Genomic DNA, 16,339 nt, shown 5'->3' with positions numbered 1-16,339 from the left:
TAGTTTTTGTTGACATGATTCTTAACTCCCGTCAACACCCTCCTCCTCCTCCTCCTCCTCCTCTTCCTCTTCCTCCTCCTCCTCTTCTTCTTCTTCTTCTTCTCAAGTTATCTTAAATATGGTATGTTCTCTTTTGGTTAATTTTATTACCCTTTGGTTTAAAGTTTTGATTTTTAATCTTTGGTAGTTCTAAAGATTGGGGTTTTCCTCTTTCTTGTGTGGGTACTTAGGAGCATGATGAGGTGTTTTCTGTAACTCGAAAAATGAGTTTTTGAGATTTTGATTCATTATATGAATAAGGTTTATGGGATGCTGAGGTTGTTTTACTTTTTTTTATTGTAATTCTAAAGAGAAAAAGGCAGTTTTTCGTCATTTTAATGGCGAAAAAGAAAAGGGATGGTTGGATTTCATGAATAAATTTAGTGTGTGAAATTTGATTCTTGTTTCCTTGCTTGTTTATGATACCAAAATAATATTCTTTTTCTGGTGATTTGTTGTTGAAATTTGTTGAAAATTTGGAATTTTATAGATTTGAGTAAAAATTGAATCTTAATATTCAAAGGCCAAACAATGAATCATAAAGAAAAATGTTTCACTAGTTTCAATTCTCAAAATCAACATATTTTAACCCCTTGAGCATGCCATAATCAAGCCAAACTTAAAAATATATGTTTCATCATGTTAGATTTCATGGGTAGAGAGAAAAAATGAGTCCTGAACGTGTCGACTTTTCATTTTTCTCATCCTATTATTTTCTTTTGTAGGTTATGAAAGAAGAAGAAGAATGAGAAGAGGAGTTAATGGGAGTTAAGTGCCCCATCAACAAAAACTAATGGGAGATAATGAAAGGAACTTTATTGAAAACAAAATAAAAGTTCGATTATTGTATTGCAAGTTTCAAAAATTGGGTGACCAAAATGCAAGCGTCCTAAAAGTTTAGGGACTATGTATATACTTTACCCAAAATTAAAATATAATACTAAAATTGTATCAATTTATAATTCAATGATAGATTTAATATAAAAAAAGCCAAAGTTAAGTGACATTTAATAAATGCAACATAAGTTGTTAACGGTTATGGCCAAAGTACAAATGATCTTAAAGTTCACTGACTTCAATACAAATTTTTAAGTTTAATGATCAAAATGAAAATATCGTAAAAGTTTAGCGACCACAAGTAAATTTATCCTAAATGTATAAGCAATAGAGAAATTCCAATCTCATTCTATAGACCAGGTGCGGCCAAGCTTTTAAAATACAATAAATAAATAATATATATTAAAAAGTAAACATAATCATATCAGACAACTCACTTTGGCTACTGCGCCGTATTCATCACTCACCCTACAACAGGAAACTCCCCCGCAACCCATCCATATACTCTCCTTTCGTATAGCCTAAGGATTTTGGTTCTCAGTTGATACAAATTGGGAATCTACGGTAAATCCTACTTCCCCGCCCATGAAAATGTTACAATTTGGATATGAATCTTACATTTCCCACTGCCATGATGATGCCCTTAAGGTGGGGCAGCAGAAGCCAAGGAAGCATCAAAAGTAATATCCTCCCAAAAATACACTCTCCAGTCTCCTCTGGACAATGATCAGCTTCTACCGATACGAGTCACTATATATCTTCCTTTCTCGAGATCATACACGGTCTTCAGCTGGGGTTTCCTCCATTTCAATATAGACCAAACTGTGAACATCAGTATCACGGAAAAGCCAATAATGGAAAGTAATGTTGAATCAGTGTCGATGATATGAGCTATCCAGCCGGTGTGCTGCACAGCCGAGTTGGCTGTGCTTAGCAATATGAACGCTCCCAAGGCCCAATCTAATGGTATATCATTGACCTGATTAGCAAAGCTGATCCTGTTCAACATTGAATCTCAGTTCAGAGAACGAATACGACTAACTCTCAATTTAATATTTTCATATGGTGGAATGCCACGGTACCCTAAACATCATTGAACTAATGTGGTCCGTTTTATTTTGAGGACACTTAACTAGGAGAGTAGGAAAGATACCTTTCATCATCATCCAAAGCAATTTCAAGGCTATCGTGAAGTAAAGCCACGATATATGCTGAAGAAAAACAGTAGCGCAAAAGATCTTCCTCGTCGAATGATTGGTGTTTCTCCTTCAATTTTGACCAATCCTCTTCACAGAAATGTTGGCCAGCCATAATAAGATCGGAAAGAGTGCCCCTTTGGCGCAACCTAAAGAACTAATCCACCAGGAGAATACAAAGAAAGAAATGTAAGGCATTTCAAACACACAAACTAAGTGCACCCAAGCCTACATTACATGGTTCAGGATGTGCACTAAAATGATCCATGTAAGGTGCAAAAAAATTAGGAGAAAGTGAAAGGGGGAGAGGGATCAAGCAAGCATAAGCCTGTAAGAAAAGGACTGATTATAATTATACCTTTGAGGTATAGAAGAAATTTTCTGTAGCCAAAAAATTGCCTTGAAGCATGGGCATGAAAACTGACCCCAAGTAACAACGATCATAGGAACATTTCTCTGCATGTCACAATATATATAGTGATTATTATCCTGTGGCATAAGGTAACAAAATCAGTGTGGTGGTTCTAAGATAGTTCGAAACCTTTTCCTTTTTGTAAGAGCATTAGTGCAGCAGATCTGCACTCGGAGAAGTTACCCATAGCTTGAAATTCAGAAATATATTTACTTTTTTCAGCCATGGGATCTAACAAAAGTTTTGATGACCCGGGAAAGTATCCTTTAGGTTTACAAGGATCTGTATACATTTCCTTATGAGTAGACTCGGCAGCTGCATTGAGGTAAGAACAATAAAGACATAATAACCAGTAACTCCACACCTCTATTACAATCAACATGAAATGATGAAAAGTCATATCGACCAAAGGGAAATAGGGAATACAAAACAACTGTTAAAATTAAACATTCAACCCCGGCCTAAATACTAAAAAATGTAATATAAAAGCGGTGTCCATACTCAAATTTAGATCTCTTCCTCAAGCTTTAACACTGCAAGACTCGAGATATGATTTAAGAACAACTCAATATGACTTAAATGCTTACTTTGAGTTCAAAGCACAGTTAAAAAAAATCCAAGACTTCTTTAAGCACTCCTAGCCCGTGAATTTTAACAGAAAGCAAATGCCTTGAAACATACCTGGACTGAAATCTCCTTTAATAAGTGATTCCCTCAACAACTCGTGTGCAACATTCTGGAAAAATGACAAAAGTTATAATCTCCTAGTTTAAGTTAGGATTTTTTTTTGACAGAATCTGTAATGATGACATGCAGAAAAAATCAAATGCAAAACCATTTTGAAACAATAGCAATATTGATTAGAAGTTAGATGGACAGCAATTATTATTACTACTATTTTTAAGGCGTGAAGAAAACACTTGGCAGAAGGATAGTGGATCAGTACTATCCGCTTTCATAAATATATATATTCTCAATCTAAGCCGTTTTTGTTGAATAAGATGCCTACATTTGGAACACATGTGCGTAGAAACCATAACCAGCAAAATAAATAAATAAAAGAAGCTAATGCATGCTAAGGCCTAAGGTTACCTGCCCAAAGTGAAGAAAGCTGTGGCTATAGAGACTGTAAGTGAAATTCCCGAACTTGATGGAGCGTGAGAATTCAGAAGGCATCGTCTCACTTGAGAAAAAGGTTACCTGAATATAAGTCAAGCAAATAATTCAATGGCGATCTTAAGCAAAGGACATTTGCAATCAATTGATAAGTACTGCTTCTAGAATATTTTAAATTCTGAAAATGCAGATAATTTTGTTAGTGATGTCACTAATTATAAGCTCGATGACTTGCAAATTATGGGGTGTAAGAATTCAATTCAACTGTCCCCAAAACAATAAAGAGAAGATTTCAACTAAATAATCTTGAATCAAGGACAAACGAACCTGAGCAGATGCCCCACCAAGTTCAATAATTCCAGTTGTACGTAGAGGATTACCTCCAAGAGTACCAAGGACATAGTTTGCAACAACCCAAGCATATACTCCCTCATCAGAACCTAAGTCATAGCATCCAAAACTTAGCTTCAAAATATGGATCAGGGACCAGAAACTATAATACAACCGCAAGAACTGTAAGACTTCCAGCATCGATACTACAAGAGTTGATTTTATTTAAGCCCTGAATATGTAACAAATAACATACGAATATAGACATCATGAAAAAGCGAGGATATTCTAAGAAGTTATCCTTATCCATACCTATCGGTACTACCTCGGCTACATGACTTAAGCCAGAAGAGAAACAGGACAAACAAAACTATCATCCTAGTTTGGGGATCAAATACTCAAGCCGCTGATTCACTTCCATTCAAGACATAATTGATAGATTTTTCCATTGCTCATTTAAAGAGCAATTATACTACTACCTACGTCCAAGCATTTCAATGCATGTTCATGCAACATATCAACTTCCAGTTATACTACCTTTTACTACTTGCTTATTGATGTCCCATTCTGAATACGTCAAAATTTCCCACACAAAGCAAAGCACATTATGTTACCTGTAATAACGGAAGACCAGACGTCGCGGAACTTAAAACCAGACACCCTAAGCACCATCCTGCACTGCTCCATAATCCTATCCTGAAGCTCATCATCCAACAATCTCAGCCCCGCCGTCGCCATTAACCTGATCTCCGTCTCTCCCCACTGGTTTTTCGGGACTTTACTCCTCCCAAACTCCAAAAGCTCTTCCAACGAATCTGCAACTCCTTCCAGATCCTCAGCGTACGCCGACAATCCCGGATTAACCTTCAAGCTCTCCAATCCTTCTTTAAAATCGAAAATCGAGTTTCTGACCTCGTCAACTTTGTACCTAAACACGTGAATTCTCGTCCCCGTGCTTCCACCGTCGATTATGATGCTGTACTTGACGCAATATTTGGGGGAGAAAAATAATATGTAAACAAAAGCAAACAAAGCAAGGGAAATGGCCATTGAAACTGCGATGAAAGAAGGGAATGGCTTGGTTTGACGGGGGTTTCGGGGGAAAAGTGCAGTGGATCGGGATTTGGATAGGATTTGGAGCTTTATTGGATCCATTTTTTGTGGGTCGGTGGTCGATTTCGATTTGGATTCAATCCGGTTTCGGGCATGCGATCGTCGCATCAAAAGACCAAACTTTGGTGGAAGAGCATGTGATTGTTAACCACTGGACAAACTTTGTTTCCTTGCAATTAAAAAAATGAAATTCTAACCGAAATTGAATAAAGAAAAGGTTATAATGGAAAGAAATAAGAAATATCTTAGGGTTCTTTCCCTTTCGAATTGGGATTAACCTGGAGAGGGAGAGACCAGGTTTGTTTGAGTCCTCTCTCTCCTATCTGCATATTTTTTTCTGAAGTTTTTCTGGTTTTGTTTACGAGTTTGTGTTTCAACCTCCAACACCTTTTACGCGGAGGGGAACATCTTCGGTTCGGTCCGAAGAATAGGCCGAACATAGAGTATGTTCAAAATGAACCTAGTCTTGTTTTCAAGGCCCAAAATTTAAAATTTTCATTAAATGTAGAGAAATTACACTAATATAATATCTCCCAAAACCAAAACTCTCTTCTTTTCATTCATTGATTTCTTCCCGAGACTTTTAAAGAGTTCATACCTTTGTTCATCATGTTGTCTTCTTTCCTTTCCTCCAAAGTCTCTCTTTTCGCCCTCAATTCACAAGTATCCATGGCTTCTGAAACAGAAGCACCTGAAGTTTCTTCTTTGTTTGAAAAGTTGTGGAGGCAAAGAGACCTCTATTTCTTTCTACCTTTCATCTTGGGTGTCTCCAACAACGGCAGTGATAATAACAGCGTTTCAAGAGAAAACCGTGAAGACCCTGTTCAAGAAACATCCCAACGTGAAAGAATCGTCCTCGTCAATCCATTTACTCAAGGCATGGTGGTGATCCAAGGGGATTCAAATTTGGAAGCTTTGTTACGTGGTCAGGCTAACAAGGAGCCTGCTTCGAAGGCATACATAGAAGCCATGCCGAGTGTGGGAATCGGTGAAAGTGAAGATGGAGAGTGTGTTGTTTGCTTGGAAGAGTGGAAGGCTGGTGAGGTGGTCAAAGAGAATCCTTGCAAGCACTAGTTCCATGATGGGTGCATAGAGAAGTGGCTTGTAATCCATGGGACATGCCCCGTTTGTAAGTATAAGATGCCCGTTGATGAAGAAGAGATGGGCAGAGGAGGGAGATTTGGGTTAGTTTTTCTTTAAACCATAGTATGAGAAGTGGGGATTCAAATGAAGTCCTTTCAGCTGATTCTAATAGTGTCTCCTCTGCAAGTCCAAGGCCTGATGACAACCATGAAATGGAAGGCTAAAAGTACTGTGTCAGATAACTTTTTTTTTTAACTTTTTGTTGCCTTCAATTCAAATTTCTTTTGAATTTCGTTAATCTTTGTGGGAAATCATGTACATAGAGAGATACTTGTCTTTTCCAAATATATGAATATAAATAAATTGGTACTTCTTTTAGTGCAAACTATTCCTTGCAATTTGATTCTGACTTGAATAATCTTTGTATCTTCCTTCTTGCATAAGAATATTCCAGGAAAATTTATGATTCAAGGTGATTCTGTGAAGAAAACAGCACCCTCAAGAACATGCCAATTAACTATATTTAGTTGAAGTTTGAATTTTGTTGTCGGTAATCAAAAAGAATCCTTCTAACCACTACAAAAAGTGATATTCATACTTCTTTTCTTTTCCATTAGCTTGATTGCTTGAACCACTAATCAAAGGCTTCTTTTCTTGGTGAAAGCCCATGAAGGAAAGTTTAAGCTTTGGAAAGTTCTACACCAACAGAAGAGGAGCTATATCCAATAAGTGTTTCTTGTGCTTTCTTTAAAACTGATTGCAAGTACTTCCCTTAGCTTCAATTCACTGAAACTGGTATATATAACTATAATGTTCTAAAACTCAATATATGAATATAGATACGACAAACAATGAATTCTTTTAGTCCACCATCTTGTTCATCATTGCCAAGTCGGATTCTGTCTGTCGGGTCTTTCCCAGCCTGTATTTCTGCAAGAAAATAGTTAAAGCTTTGTTTTCTTTTTCTTTTTCCAATTAAGCTTAACTGTACTGACATGATTATATGATGAAAGATTGAATTGCCTGTAAATGGCTTTCAAGATGATACAAAGTGAGTCCAGAAATCCCATTGATCCTCATCACACTGTTTGGTGTTGCTTCTGTCAAGAAGAGAACACAAAGGAAAACACGAGTAAACACTATTCTTATAAATCAACAATATGATTAGACAAGATGAATAGATGGCCATGCTATTAAGGTTATTCAGAAGTGTCTTACTAACAGTTTCCTCAGGCAAGCTCATAGTTCATATGCAAAAGAGGGAACAAAAATGACGGACAAGCTCAGGTCAGATGAAATAGTGTCAAGCACGGTAACCCCAACAGTGAATGCGTTATCAGTATGACATAAATCAAACTGCTTGACTATAGTCTTCCTTTCTGTAAGGAAATAACATGCATGAAATAACTCATAACATGCGCATTAGTAGTACAAGAGGGTAAAAGAATCTACAAAAACACAAGCATACACTAAAATCAGGATGGACCTAGCTGATGAATTTGGATAAAATATTGGCAAAACTATATAGCTGATGAAGATGTACATGTAGCCCAATACATGCCAAAGACCAAGGAAAAAGAGAAATGGATATTGGGCTTGCCAGAAAACAGCGGAGTCTGCCAATCAGTGAAATCCCTTCCTGATTCTCTAATTATGCTGTTATTGTTCATCGTCAACTTGGAATATTTTTTAATTAAAACTCCAAATTTTAACCGTGTGGTAAAGTAACCATCTTTCAAGGAATAACAATATTAGCAGCAATACATGGTCAAGATTAGCAACAATATAATGTATGTTCCCATGTTGATACCATGAATCCTGGGAAAGGAAACTAAGGACGGCAATGGAGAAACAAAGGTTGGTGAAGTTTTGTTCTGGTTTGCATCATTTGTGCCTGAACACAGCAGTCCCATGACAAAAGGATGCGTCTTTATTTCGTGTTTCGGTTTCTTGTTTTGTCTCTCTTTACCTCGTCATCATATGTTGTTGTTTCACCATCATACGGAAAGAATGAAAAACAAGAATTCATGTCACTCGTATGTTCCTCTTATCATAGAAAGTATTCCTTCATACTTTTGTAATGATTCTATCCACTACGAAATTATTAAGAAAACCTTAAATTAAGGAACGAACATAGTTAATCAATAATTATTAAGAAAGTATTCCTTCATACTCGTATGTTCCTCTCCATTACAGCAATGACTTTTACCTCCTGGTTCATAGAAGTGGTTAAAACTTAAAACCCCATAGACAATGCAGGTTTTTTTATAGGGAAAAACGATAAAGAAACCGGCAATCGGCATAATTATAATTTTACTGCTTTGTTTTCAACTTATGGAAAGACCGAGGATAACAAGAAAAAGGATGCAGGGGGGTACGACTTATGGGACAGACTGATGCACAGTTTCATCAAATCGTCACCTTTCTCTTCTACCTCTTAACGGCCCTCTCGGTTATCTTGGAGCGCTTCCACATTAAACTGGAAGCCCCTTTCTTCTTCATTTCTGAAATCTGGGTTGTTTTTCTAAAACTTTTTCATATGGCTCCTACTCCAAGGAAATCAATGAATGTGGGTGAAACGGTCTCATATTGGTTGCTGCCTGTTGCTGCCATTGATGATGAAGGTTCACTGCCTGAAATTTGAGTTGTTGGTGCTGAGGTACCCTGGTGGTGGAGGGGATAGAAACCATAGCATTGGGGTTCATCTATGGGCCTGTCCCAAGATCTGGTCTGGTTGAACATACCCATCATGTCATTGCTCTTGAGACTTGCTGCAAATGTAGTTCAACGCACCAGTTACAATGTAGAGAAACAATGACAAAACGTGATTGTAATGTTAAAAAGGGGCATGTAAAGGAGAAAGGTGAAGGAAAACGGTTACATCAGTCAATGTCTGTAAAGTAAAAGAACAATTTAAAATACAAAAATCATCAACGAGTTGTAGTAAGGAAATCGAGGTAGGTTTCCAAAAGGAAACCAATGAGAAACAACACAAATACCCAAATACCACATATAACTGTGCATAGTATAACAAAGGAAGCTAGGAAGCAAAACACACAGAGAGACCCACCAGGGAAGATATCAAAAGGTGCTTGTTGTGGAGGAAAGCCATAGCGAGGGACCTCGCTGCTTGGGATTGCTTCTCGCCCACTGGTCATGTGGGGTGAAACATCACCATTGAAGGTTCCAAACTGGTATTGGGAGATGGTTCCAAGTCTTCTATTGGGAATGTTGAGACAGTATGGGGCTGGTGGTGGTTCAACTTCTGTGGCTGCATCTCTGCAGACAAAGTTTGGAGTTTCTTCAATCCTCTTGTAAACAGATTGGCTCAGCTTCCTCCTCCTGTAGGCACTCGATTGTTCTCTATACTTCCTAGCCATAATCACATGCCAATGGTTCTTCACTGCATTATCAGTTCTTCCAGAATAGCCTAGCTATCATTGCCCACTTGTTACCATATAGTCTATGAGCTTGCATTAGCCTCTCCTCTTCTTCTTCAGTAAACGCTCTTCTGTTGATCCTAGGGTCCAATTGATTAAACCATCTGAGCCTGCAGCTCTTACCTTCAACCACAATGAAACAAAAAATTCCGATGAGTATTTAATGAAGTAAAGAATACCTTTTTTGGTCACTATCTTACCTGATCTTCCTTCCAACTTCTCAGCTATAAGGTTCCAGTTCTGAGGGCCATAAAGAGCTACGAGTTCCTTGAGCTTAGTATCTTCTGCAGGCCTCCAGTGGCCTCTGGCGCAAAGCTTTGAATGTCCACTATCTGTTTCCTTGCCACTTACAGCATTCTCATTGGGGTTCTCTTCATTTAAGTTGGTGTTCAGATTAATAATGGTCTTACTGTTCTCACCAAACGCATCACTGCAATCAGAACCTTGACCTTCCACGACATCAGAGCTATGGTGTTCCGCAAAGCTCCTTGCTTTACAGTCCCCCATGAAACTAAAATCCCAAGGAGCTCTTTGAACACCGTATTTTGGACCGAGAGAAAGCGAATCCATTTCCGGATAACCCATCCCCATTGAAGAACCAGAAGAAGAAGGAATAGTGGAAGAGCAACAGCTTAGTCCATTATTCATGTTGTCTTGTGGTGGTTCATATATAACAGCACACTTGTTAACCATGCCTTCATTTCCTCTCCCTGACAAATGCTGTTATAGAACTGTTACAAAGTCATACACATGCATCAGATAAATTTCAAAAAAACAAAGGAGAGAGAAGACCGAGAGCCAAGTTTGACAAACAGTGAAACACTGGGAAAAAGTGAAAAAGATCAAAACTGAAACAGCCAAACGAGATGGAGGGGCGATCTCTGTGTGTGTAAGAGAAAACCCACAAAGGAAATGAACTAAAAAACAGTAATTTAAGCCTTGAAGTAGTTAACTAGTCCCCCCCCCCCAATATCATTAAATTTCCATTGTCCCTTCCATCATTCACACGTGTGTAAGTTCCCTCACTCTCTCTCACTGATGGGCATGAGGGTTCTAAGGCTGTCCCTCTCTACATTGACAAGAAAGACTCATAATGTGATGTGTGTAAGCTTGGGGTTGTGTAGGTCCAAGACACCTTTCTTTTCAAAGCCAGAAAAATTTACAGAAACTTGACAAAACAGGCCCCCCTACTATCAAATTATATCAGTCCCTATATAATTATTTTTTAACTTGAAGATTGGGTTTTAACCTAGGGTTCAGTTAACCACCTGAAATTGACCAAAGAATTTACCATATGCATGTCTCTTTCATCTAGCTTCATTTTCTGAATTCTGATCTCCATTATTAGAAACAAAGATTCTGTATAATTGTTTACACACAAATGTAAAAAGGGTATTCACTCTTTTCCCTTAATCTCACCATCCTGAACAGTAAAAACGTAAAATCCTGATGTATGTACATGTATATAAGCATTTACATACACATCACTGTATGTGTCAGAAATGGGATGCATAAAAGAAAATTTTTCTTCCTTCCTCAGCTTTTCTTACCATTATTAGTTTAAAGGATGACTCTAATGGAACCTATAAATAGGCAACAAACTTTCTTTCTTGTGTGATGGTCAGATCAGTGAATGAAATAACTTCTGAAATAGTAAAAGATATTGGGCATATTCAAACAAAACCTCAATTAAACCAGTTAAAAGCTTAAGCATGTTTCCATGTAAGGAATGTCCTCTACCTTTTTAACAAGACAAAATGTGAGAGAAACTGGTGAATCGTATTGTAATGAAAATGGTTGGATAAAACAAAGTTCCAGATTTTATTATATTTTTTACTCGGTGCTTGCTAACTGGAAACCTAATGACAAACTCTCCATTTAATGCGGTTCACCGAGGCTAACAGGAAAGTACTATAATCATTGCTGCTGATGTGATGAATTTGGAGAAAGTCTCTGTTCCTAGACTTTTTTCCAGAGATCTCTATGTATAATACTATTCTATTAGTTTAGGCTCATATTTTTTAATATGATTAAAGTCTGAAATATTGTTTAAATCATTAATTCTTTTTAAAATTTTCTTTAAAATTTTAAATTATTTTATTCTTTATTATCTTGGTGTTAGATCATAAGTATCATTATGAAATTGTAAGCTTTAGAGTAAACTAATTCAGACACCATTGAAGTTCAATCCACTCGTTCATTGATATCCGTAAAATTTTAATGTTATCAACTATAATATTAAATTTTAGTATTAAATTAAATTAGTAACGGGATGATGACATTACCGATGATAGATGATGTGGCTTATAACATTGAAACGATGTCGTTTTGGTTATGACAATTGATATCTAAAATTAAGTCGTTTTAGGCCCTAAACTTAATGAGTGTATCGATTTTATCACTAAATATTTAAACATATTACTTTTTTATATTGTAATTTTCCATCGTCATCGACAGTCAATCACTATCAATCAACGATCATATTTCACTGTAAGATCAATACAAAAACTTTTGTATTTCTCTCCTACTTCTCCTAAGATTGATTTTCCATAAAATACGCTCAAAATCGATGAAATTTCATTTTAAAGTTTGATTAATTAATACTTTGACATCTTTAATTATTTGATAGCAAAGTGATCAAAACATAATAATTCAAGAATTCGGTTACTAAAATAGAAATTTCATCATAGTAGTTTACACACACAAAAACCTTGACAAGCGTCAAATTTACTAAATAAAAATAATTTATAATTCTTAAATAAATAAATAAAGAGAAATATGGTCGATTCACAGTGACTAAGGAAGTTTGATAATGTTGTTGTTTTTATTGAATCAAATGTAAGAAAATAAATAGGAGATTCAAAATTAATGAAAATAAATTAAAAATAAATAAATATTGAATAAAAATAATAATGAGAAAAATAAATAAAATAGAAGAATTAAATAAAGATGATATAGCCTCATGTTTTGCTTACCCTCAATTTCGATCTGTCTTCAAAATAAAAGTTTTCCTTCGGGATGTATGTCGGTTATAGTCAACAAGGCTCAATTCCTACAGCTAACTCTTCTTTTTGGTTAATCGAAATTTTCAAGTCTATCTCTAAAATCCGATCTTTGTTGGTCTAGCCACATTTACCGCCGTTAGATCTAAAATAACTTTAAATTTTGGAAAAGCCTAACTCGAGTTATAATGTCTCACCGATAATCGAATTCGGTCTTGATTCCCCTTAATAGACCGTCGCTAAATTTGTTCACAGGAAGTCAAATTACGAACAACCGATCCGACTTCCAAACTTCAAGCAAAACAGTTTTCAAATCAACGTGTACCTTTTGAGTTGAAGATGTAATAACTTTTAAGAGAATGATTGATTATCACTCCCAATTTCCAGACAATTAAGAATATGATCTGAATGTATGAAGATCAAGATTCAATTCTCACAAATGGAATTGAGTTTCACAAAATCCTTTGGCTAAGTAGCAGTTTAGCCAAACATGGATTTGATCATGCTTAACATTGTGAAAAGAAAATAATGAAAGAAAAGAAAGAAAGAAAGAAAGATAGAGATGAAAGAAAAATATAACTTCAATAAATAACACAAGAAAATAAATTTCAATTTGAGTTTTAACTGTTAAACCTAAAGAGTATTTATAACCCGATAGTTCTAAATAAATAAAATAACTAATTTCTAAACTAATCAAACTAAAAGTCCTAATAAAAGTTATAATAAAATAACTAATTTTTAATTAAAATAATAATATAATAATAAAATTAAAACCCCTAAACTAAAATGGTTCATCATAAAATATATATATTTAATTCTTCTGATTAAATTCTTCATCATCTTCTGGATAACCTTGTGCTAGGTAAATTTCATATTAAATATTCAAAGAAACTATGTTTATCTTCTTTAAGATACTTAATGGACCTTCGAAATCTACTAATTTTTAACTTAATTAATCCTATAAAGTTATTGTCCAAAATAAATTCTAAATAAAGATAAATCATTAATATTCAAGTGATAAATGATAGATAAATAATATTAAAAATATGTAACGGTAGACTCTTTTCAAACCGTTTGAGTTGAAGACATGTTAGATATTTTTGGTGTTGGCTTGTAATAAGATGGGTTATAATTTTTAACTGTGTTTCACTGGAGAGAGCGTGCATTAATTAATAATGGTGGGGACTTAAATTTTGTTTACTTCTGGCATAAGATTACAGTATTGTCTTGATGTCATCATTACAAGAGGAACTGGCCAAAACAGTTGATTTTATTTTTGTCATATTTATCGAAATAATTAACCTCATATTAGTTAAACTGAATGGATGGTCCATTACATATCTGGACTTCTACAGTGATGCACAGGTTTTATATGTATATGAGGGCTTTTCTACCTAAATATCACCCTAAATATATAATATTCCCATCAATTTTCCAATATTTCCCAAACTAGCAAACCTTATGCTGATGTGGAGCAAATGCACGTTTTCGGGGACGCCTTCGCGGGATTTGCTGATGTGGAGGTAAGGCGTTTTTTAGGGGGAGCGCCTTCCAATTAGTGTGGCGCCACGTGAAAAGAGCGTTTCAGGGGCGTCTTTCGAAAGCTCTTTTGGGAGAATGTGTATTTTACTTGGTTTTGAATTAGGGTTTTGATTTAGGGTTAAAGGTAATAGTGGTTTAGGGTTATTAGAATTTGATAATTTATTAGGTAAAGGGTTTCGGTTATGCATATTGTCTAAATTGATAGGTGCTTTAGGAATATATTGCGTACAACAAAATAGACGGAGCACTCGATCAATCGGATTCCACTCAACAATAGCATAACATATCAGAGACACAACCAACATCCAAACATCTATTGGCCCACTCAAGTGGGGTGAGATGCAAGTCTTTATTTCATCGCTCATAAGGTATCCACTGAAACTGAAACATAAATAAATAATTCTTATTAATAAAATATTTTAATTATATCAAACATTTTAAATTAAATTCTTCATATTTAAAGACGTACCTCAGACCCATCTTTTTTATCAATAATTAAACGGATATCCTCTAGTTTACTAGAGATATCTCTATGATTATTTCTTCTCATCGACCACCTACTTAATATAATATAAACATTATGTCATTATTAATTAAAAAATATTTAAATCAAAATTTAGTTTTGAAATTACTTTAATAAATAACGGGAATACATATGGATCATTAACGATTGGGCATAAGAAATGCATGTGGAACCACACCCATGATTGGAGAAGCAGAGACATCCATCGATAGCAATTTTTACTATAATTAGTTGCACGACACATTTCTCTAAAGAGAAATGCCAAAACTGCGGTGCCCCGACTGTATCTTCCTGCTTCATCAAAATCAATAAGATGACAGAACCACAGACAATGCACCTGGTTGAGAGATTTTTCGGGCATCAATATTCCTCCAATGATTCGTAATATATATGCTCGAGCACAAGCTTTTGCTTCATCCTCAGAAGCATTTTCACTCAAATCTTCAAAATTGGCTTTTAGCCATGATAAAGATATACAACCTCTATTGAAATCTGGCGGAGAAGCTCCAAGATACTGTGTAACCCTCTCAGACCGATATGGATAACCTGATCCGATCTGGAGTGTCACATTAGGGCCACCGAAGTGACCCACTGTAAAAAATAGCGAAAATTTTAAAACTTTTATTAAAACATGTAACTTATATAATGATTTATCAGTATATAGAAATAAAACAGATTTTCAGACTCGTATATAAAACAAAAGACAATTACATGCCCCTAATCACATGTACCATTCTCTGCAAATAGCACCAGAAGAACTCCCTTACTGAAGTCGATAGCTGCACTTGTATAATTCTTTTAGCCTGAAAAGATGAGTAACAGAGTGAGCTTTGGAAAGCTCAGTAATACAGAACTATCAGATGATGCTGATGAACGTGTATATACAAATAAATATATATTTCCTTATTGTTTCCGAACATTTACAGATTTTTATGCTGGACAGAGATCCTACTGATATTTCATGTGGTAACGGACAATGAGCTTTCAGTTCAGAGAAATATTTCATATGACTGAGTTTAGGAGATCGTAATAGATTATCTAGTGTGTTCCCAAAAACCATGTAACTTTTCAGATCTTTTTAAAACATATATATATATATATATATATATATATATATATACCCCCATTCCAAAACAACATAATGTGTAGGTTCCCCAAAACCATACACACAACCCACACAACTTGTAAGGCCCTGAGCACAAAGTCGAGGAACCTGCGGAAATAATTCCTTCAACAATACCCCCCAATTAAAACATTTTTCCGTCAGTAAACAGAGATATCAGAAATCAAAACAGAATTCAGAACAGAATCCAGATCAGAAATCGGAACATAATTCAGGTCATGTATCAGAACAGAATTCAAGTCGGAAATTAGATAAAATATTTATATGTTTAGGGAACACACCAAAATTTACAGATATTATTCAGAGGTACTGGAAAATATTATCAGGCAGAAGAAACAAAGATCTTTCATATACGATAGAATGTCAGAATTTAGAGTCACTATTGGAAGAGTTCAATAACTGACAGAATCATCAGTTATTCATAATGTGATTTATCAGGATCATATCTTATTCAGACATTTTATAGAAGCTTAACGAATCATAAGAGTATTCTGAATCCTTTACAATCTTTGTCGATTGATTAGATTATCGAACTCCAGATGAATAACTCCCAGAACTAATGCTTATCGACTGGTCAATTCAT

General features: G+C 35.5%; 1 protein-coding gene and 2 pseudogenes across 2 annotated transcripts; 1 reads left to right on the top strand and 2 right to left on the bottom strand.

The window, feature by feature from the left end:
- Positions 1-1,204: 1,204 nt before the first annotated feature.
- Positions 1,205-5,382, bottom strand: LOC120203343 (probable apyrase 6). 2 transcript variants are annotated; one of them, XM_039203656.1, is made up of 8 exons: positions 4,545-5,381; positions 3,928-4,040; positions 3,577-3,684; positions 3,166-3,220; positions 2,614-2,799; positions 2,431-2,528; positions 2,030-2,229; positions 1,205-1,874 (listed from the first exon to the last, which is right to left on the bottom strand). In XM_039203656.1, the coding sequence occupies exons 1-8, from the start codon at positions 5,149-5,151 to the stop codon at positions 1,604-1,606; spliced, it is 1,638 nt and encodes a 545-aa protein (XP_039059587.1). In that variant the 5' UTR covers positions 5,152-5,381; the 3' UTR covers positions 1,205-1,603. The 2 variants fall into 2 exon arrangements, with proteins under 2 accessions (XP_039059587.1, XP_039059588.1); XM_039203657.1 differs by lacking the exon at positions 2,614-2,799 and having other exon boundaries at positions 4,545-5,382.
- A 223-nt stretch (positions 5,383-5,605) lies between these two features.
- Positions 5,606-6,365, top strand: LOC120203345 (annotated as a pseudogene).
- Positions 6,366-8,661: 2,296 nt separating this feature from the next.
- Positions 8,662-10,473, bottom strand: LOC120203327 (annotated as a pseudogene).
- Positions 10,474-16,339: the final 5,866 nt, after the last annotated feature.

Source organism: Hibiscus syriacus, unplaced genomic scaffold (genome assembly GCF_006381635.1).
Source record: "Hibiscus syriacus cultivar Baekdansim isolate YM2019G1 unplaced genomic scaffold, ASM638163v2 tig00009840_pilon, whole genome shotgun sequence".
NCBI lineage: Eukaryota > Viridiplantae > Streptophyta > Magnoliopsida > Malvales > Malvaceae > Hibiscus > Hibiscus syriacus.
This window is presented reverse-complemented; position numbering and strand designations above follow the sequence as displayed.

Excerpts from the sequence above, each read along its gene's own strand:
- LOC120203343 (XM_039203656.1), bottom strand. The coding sequence starts at position 5,151 with ATGCGACGATCGCATGCCCGAAACCGGATTGAATCCAAATCGAAATCG. Across the intron at positions 3,685-3,927 it reads TTGGTGGGGCATCTGCTCAG|GTAACCTTTTTCTCAAGTGA; the intron begins GTTCGTTTGTCC and ends ACTTATATTCAG. Across the intron at positions 1,875-2,029 it reads GCTTTGGATGATGATGAAAG|GATCAGCTTTGCTAATCAGG; the intron begins GTATCTTTCCTA and ends AATGTTGAACAG.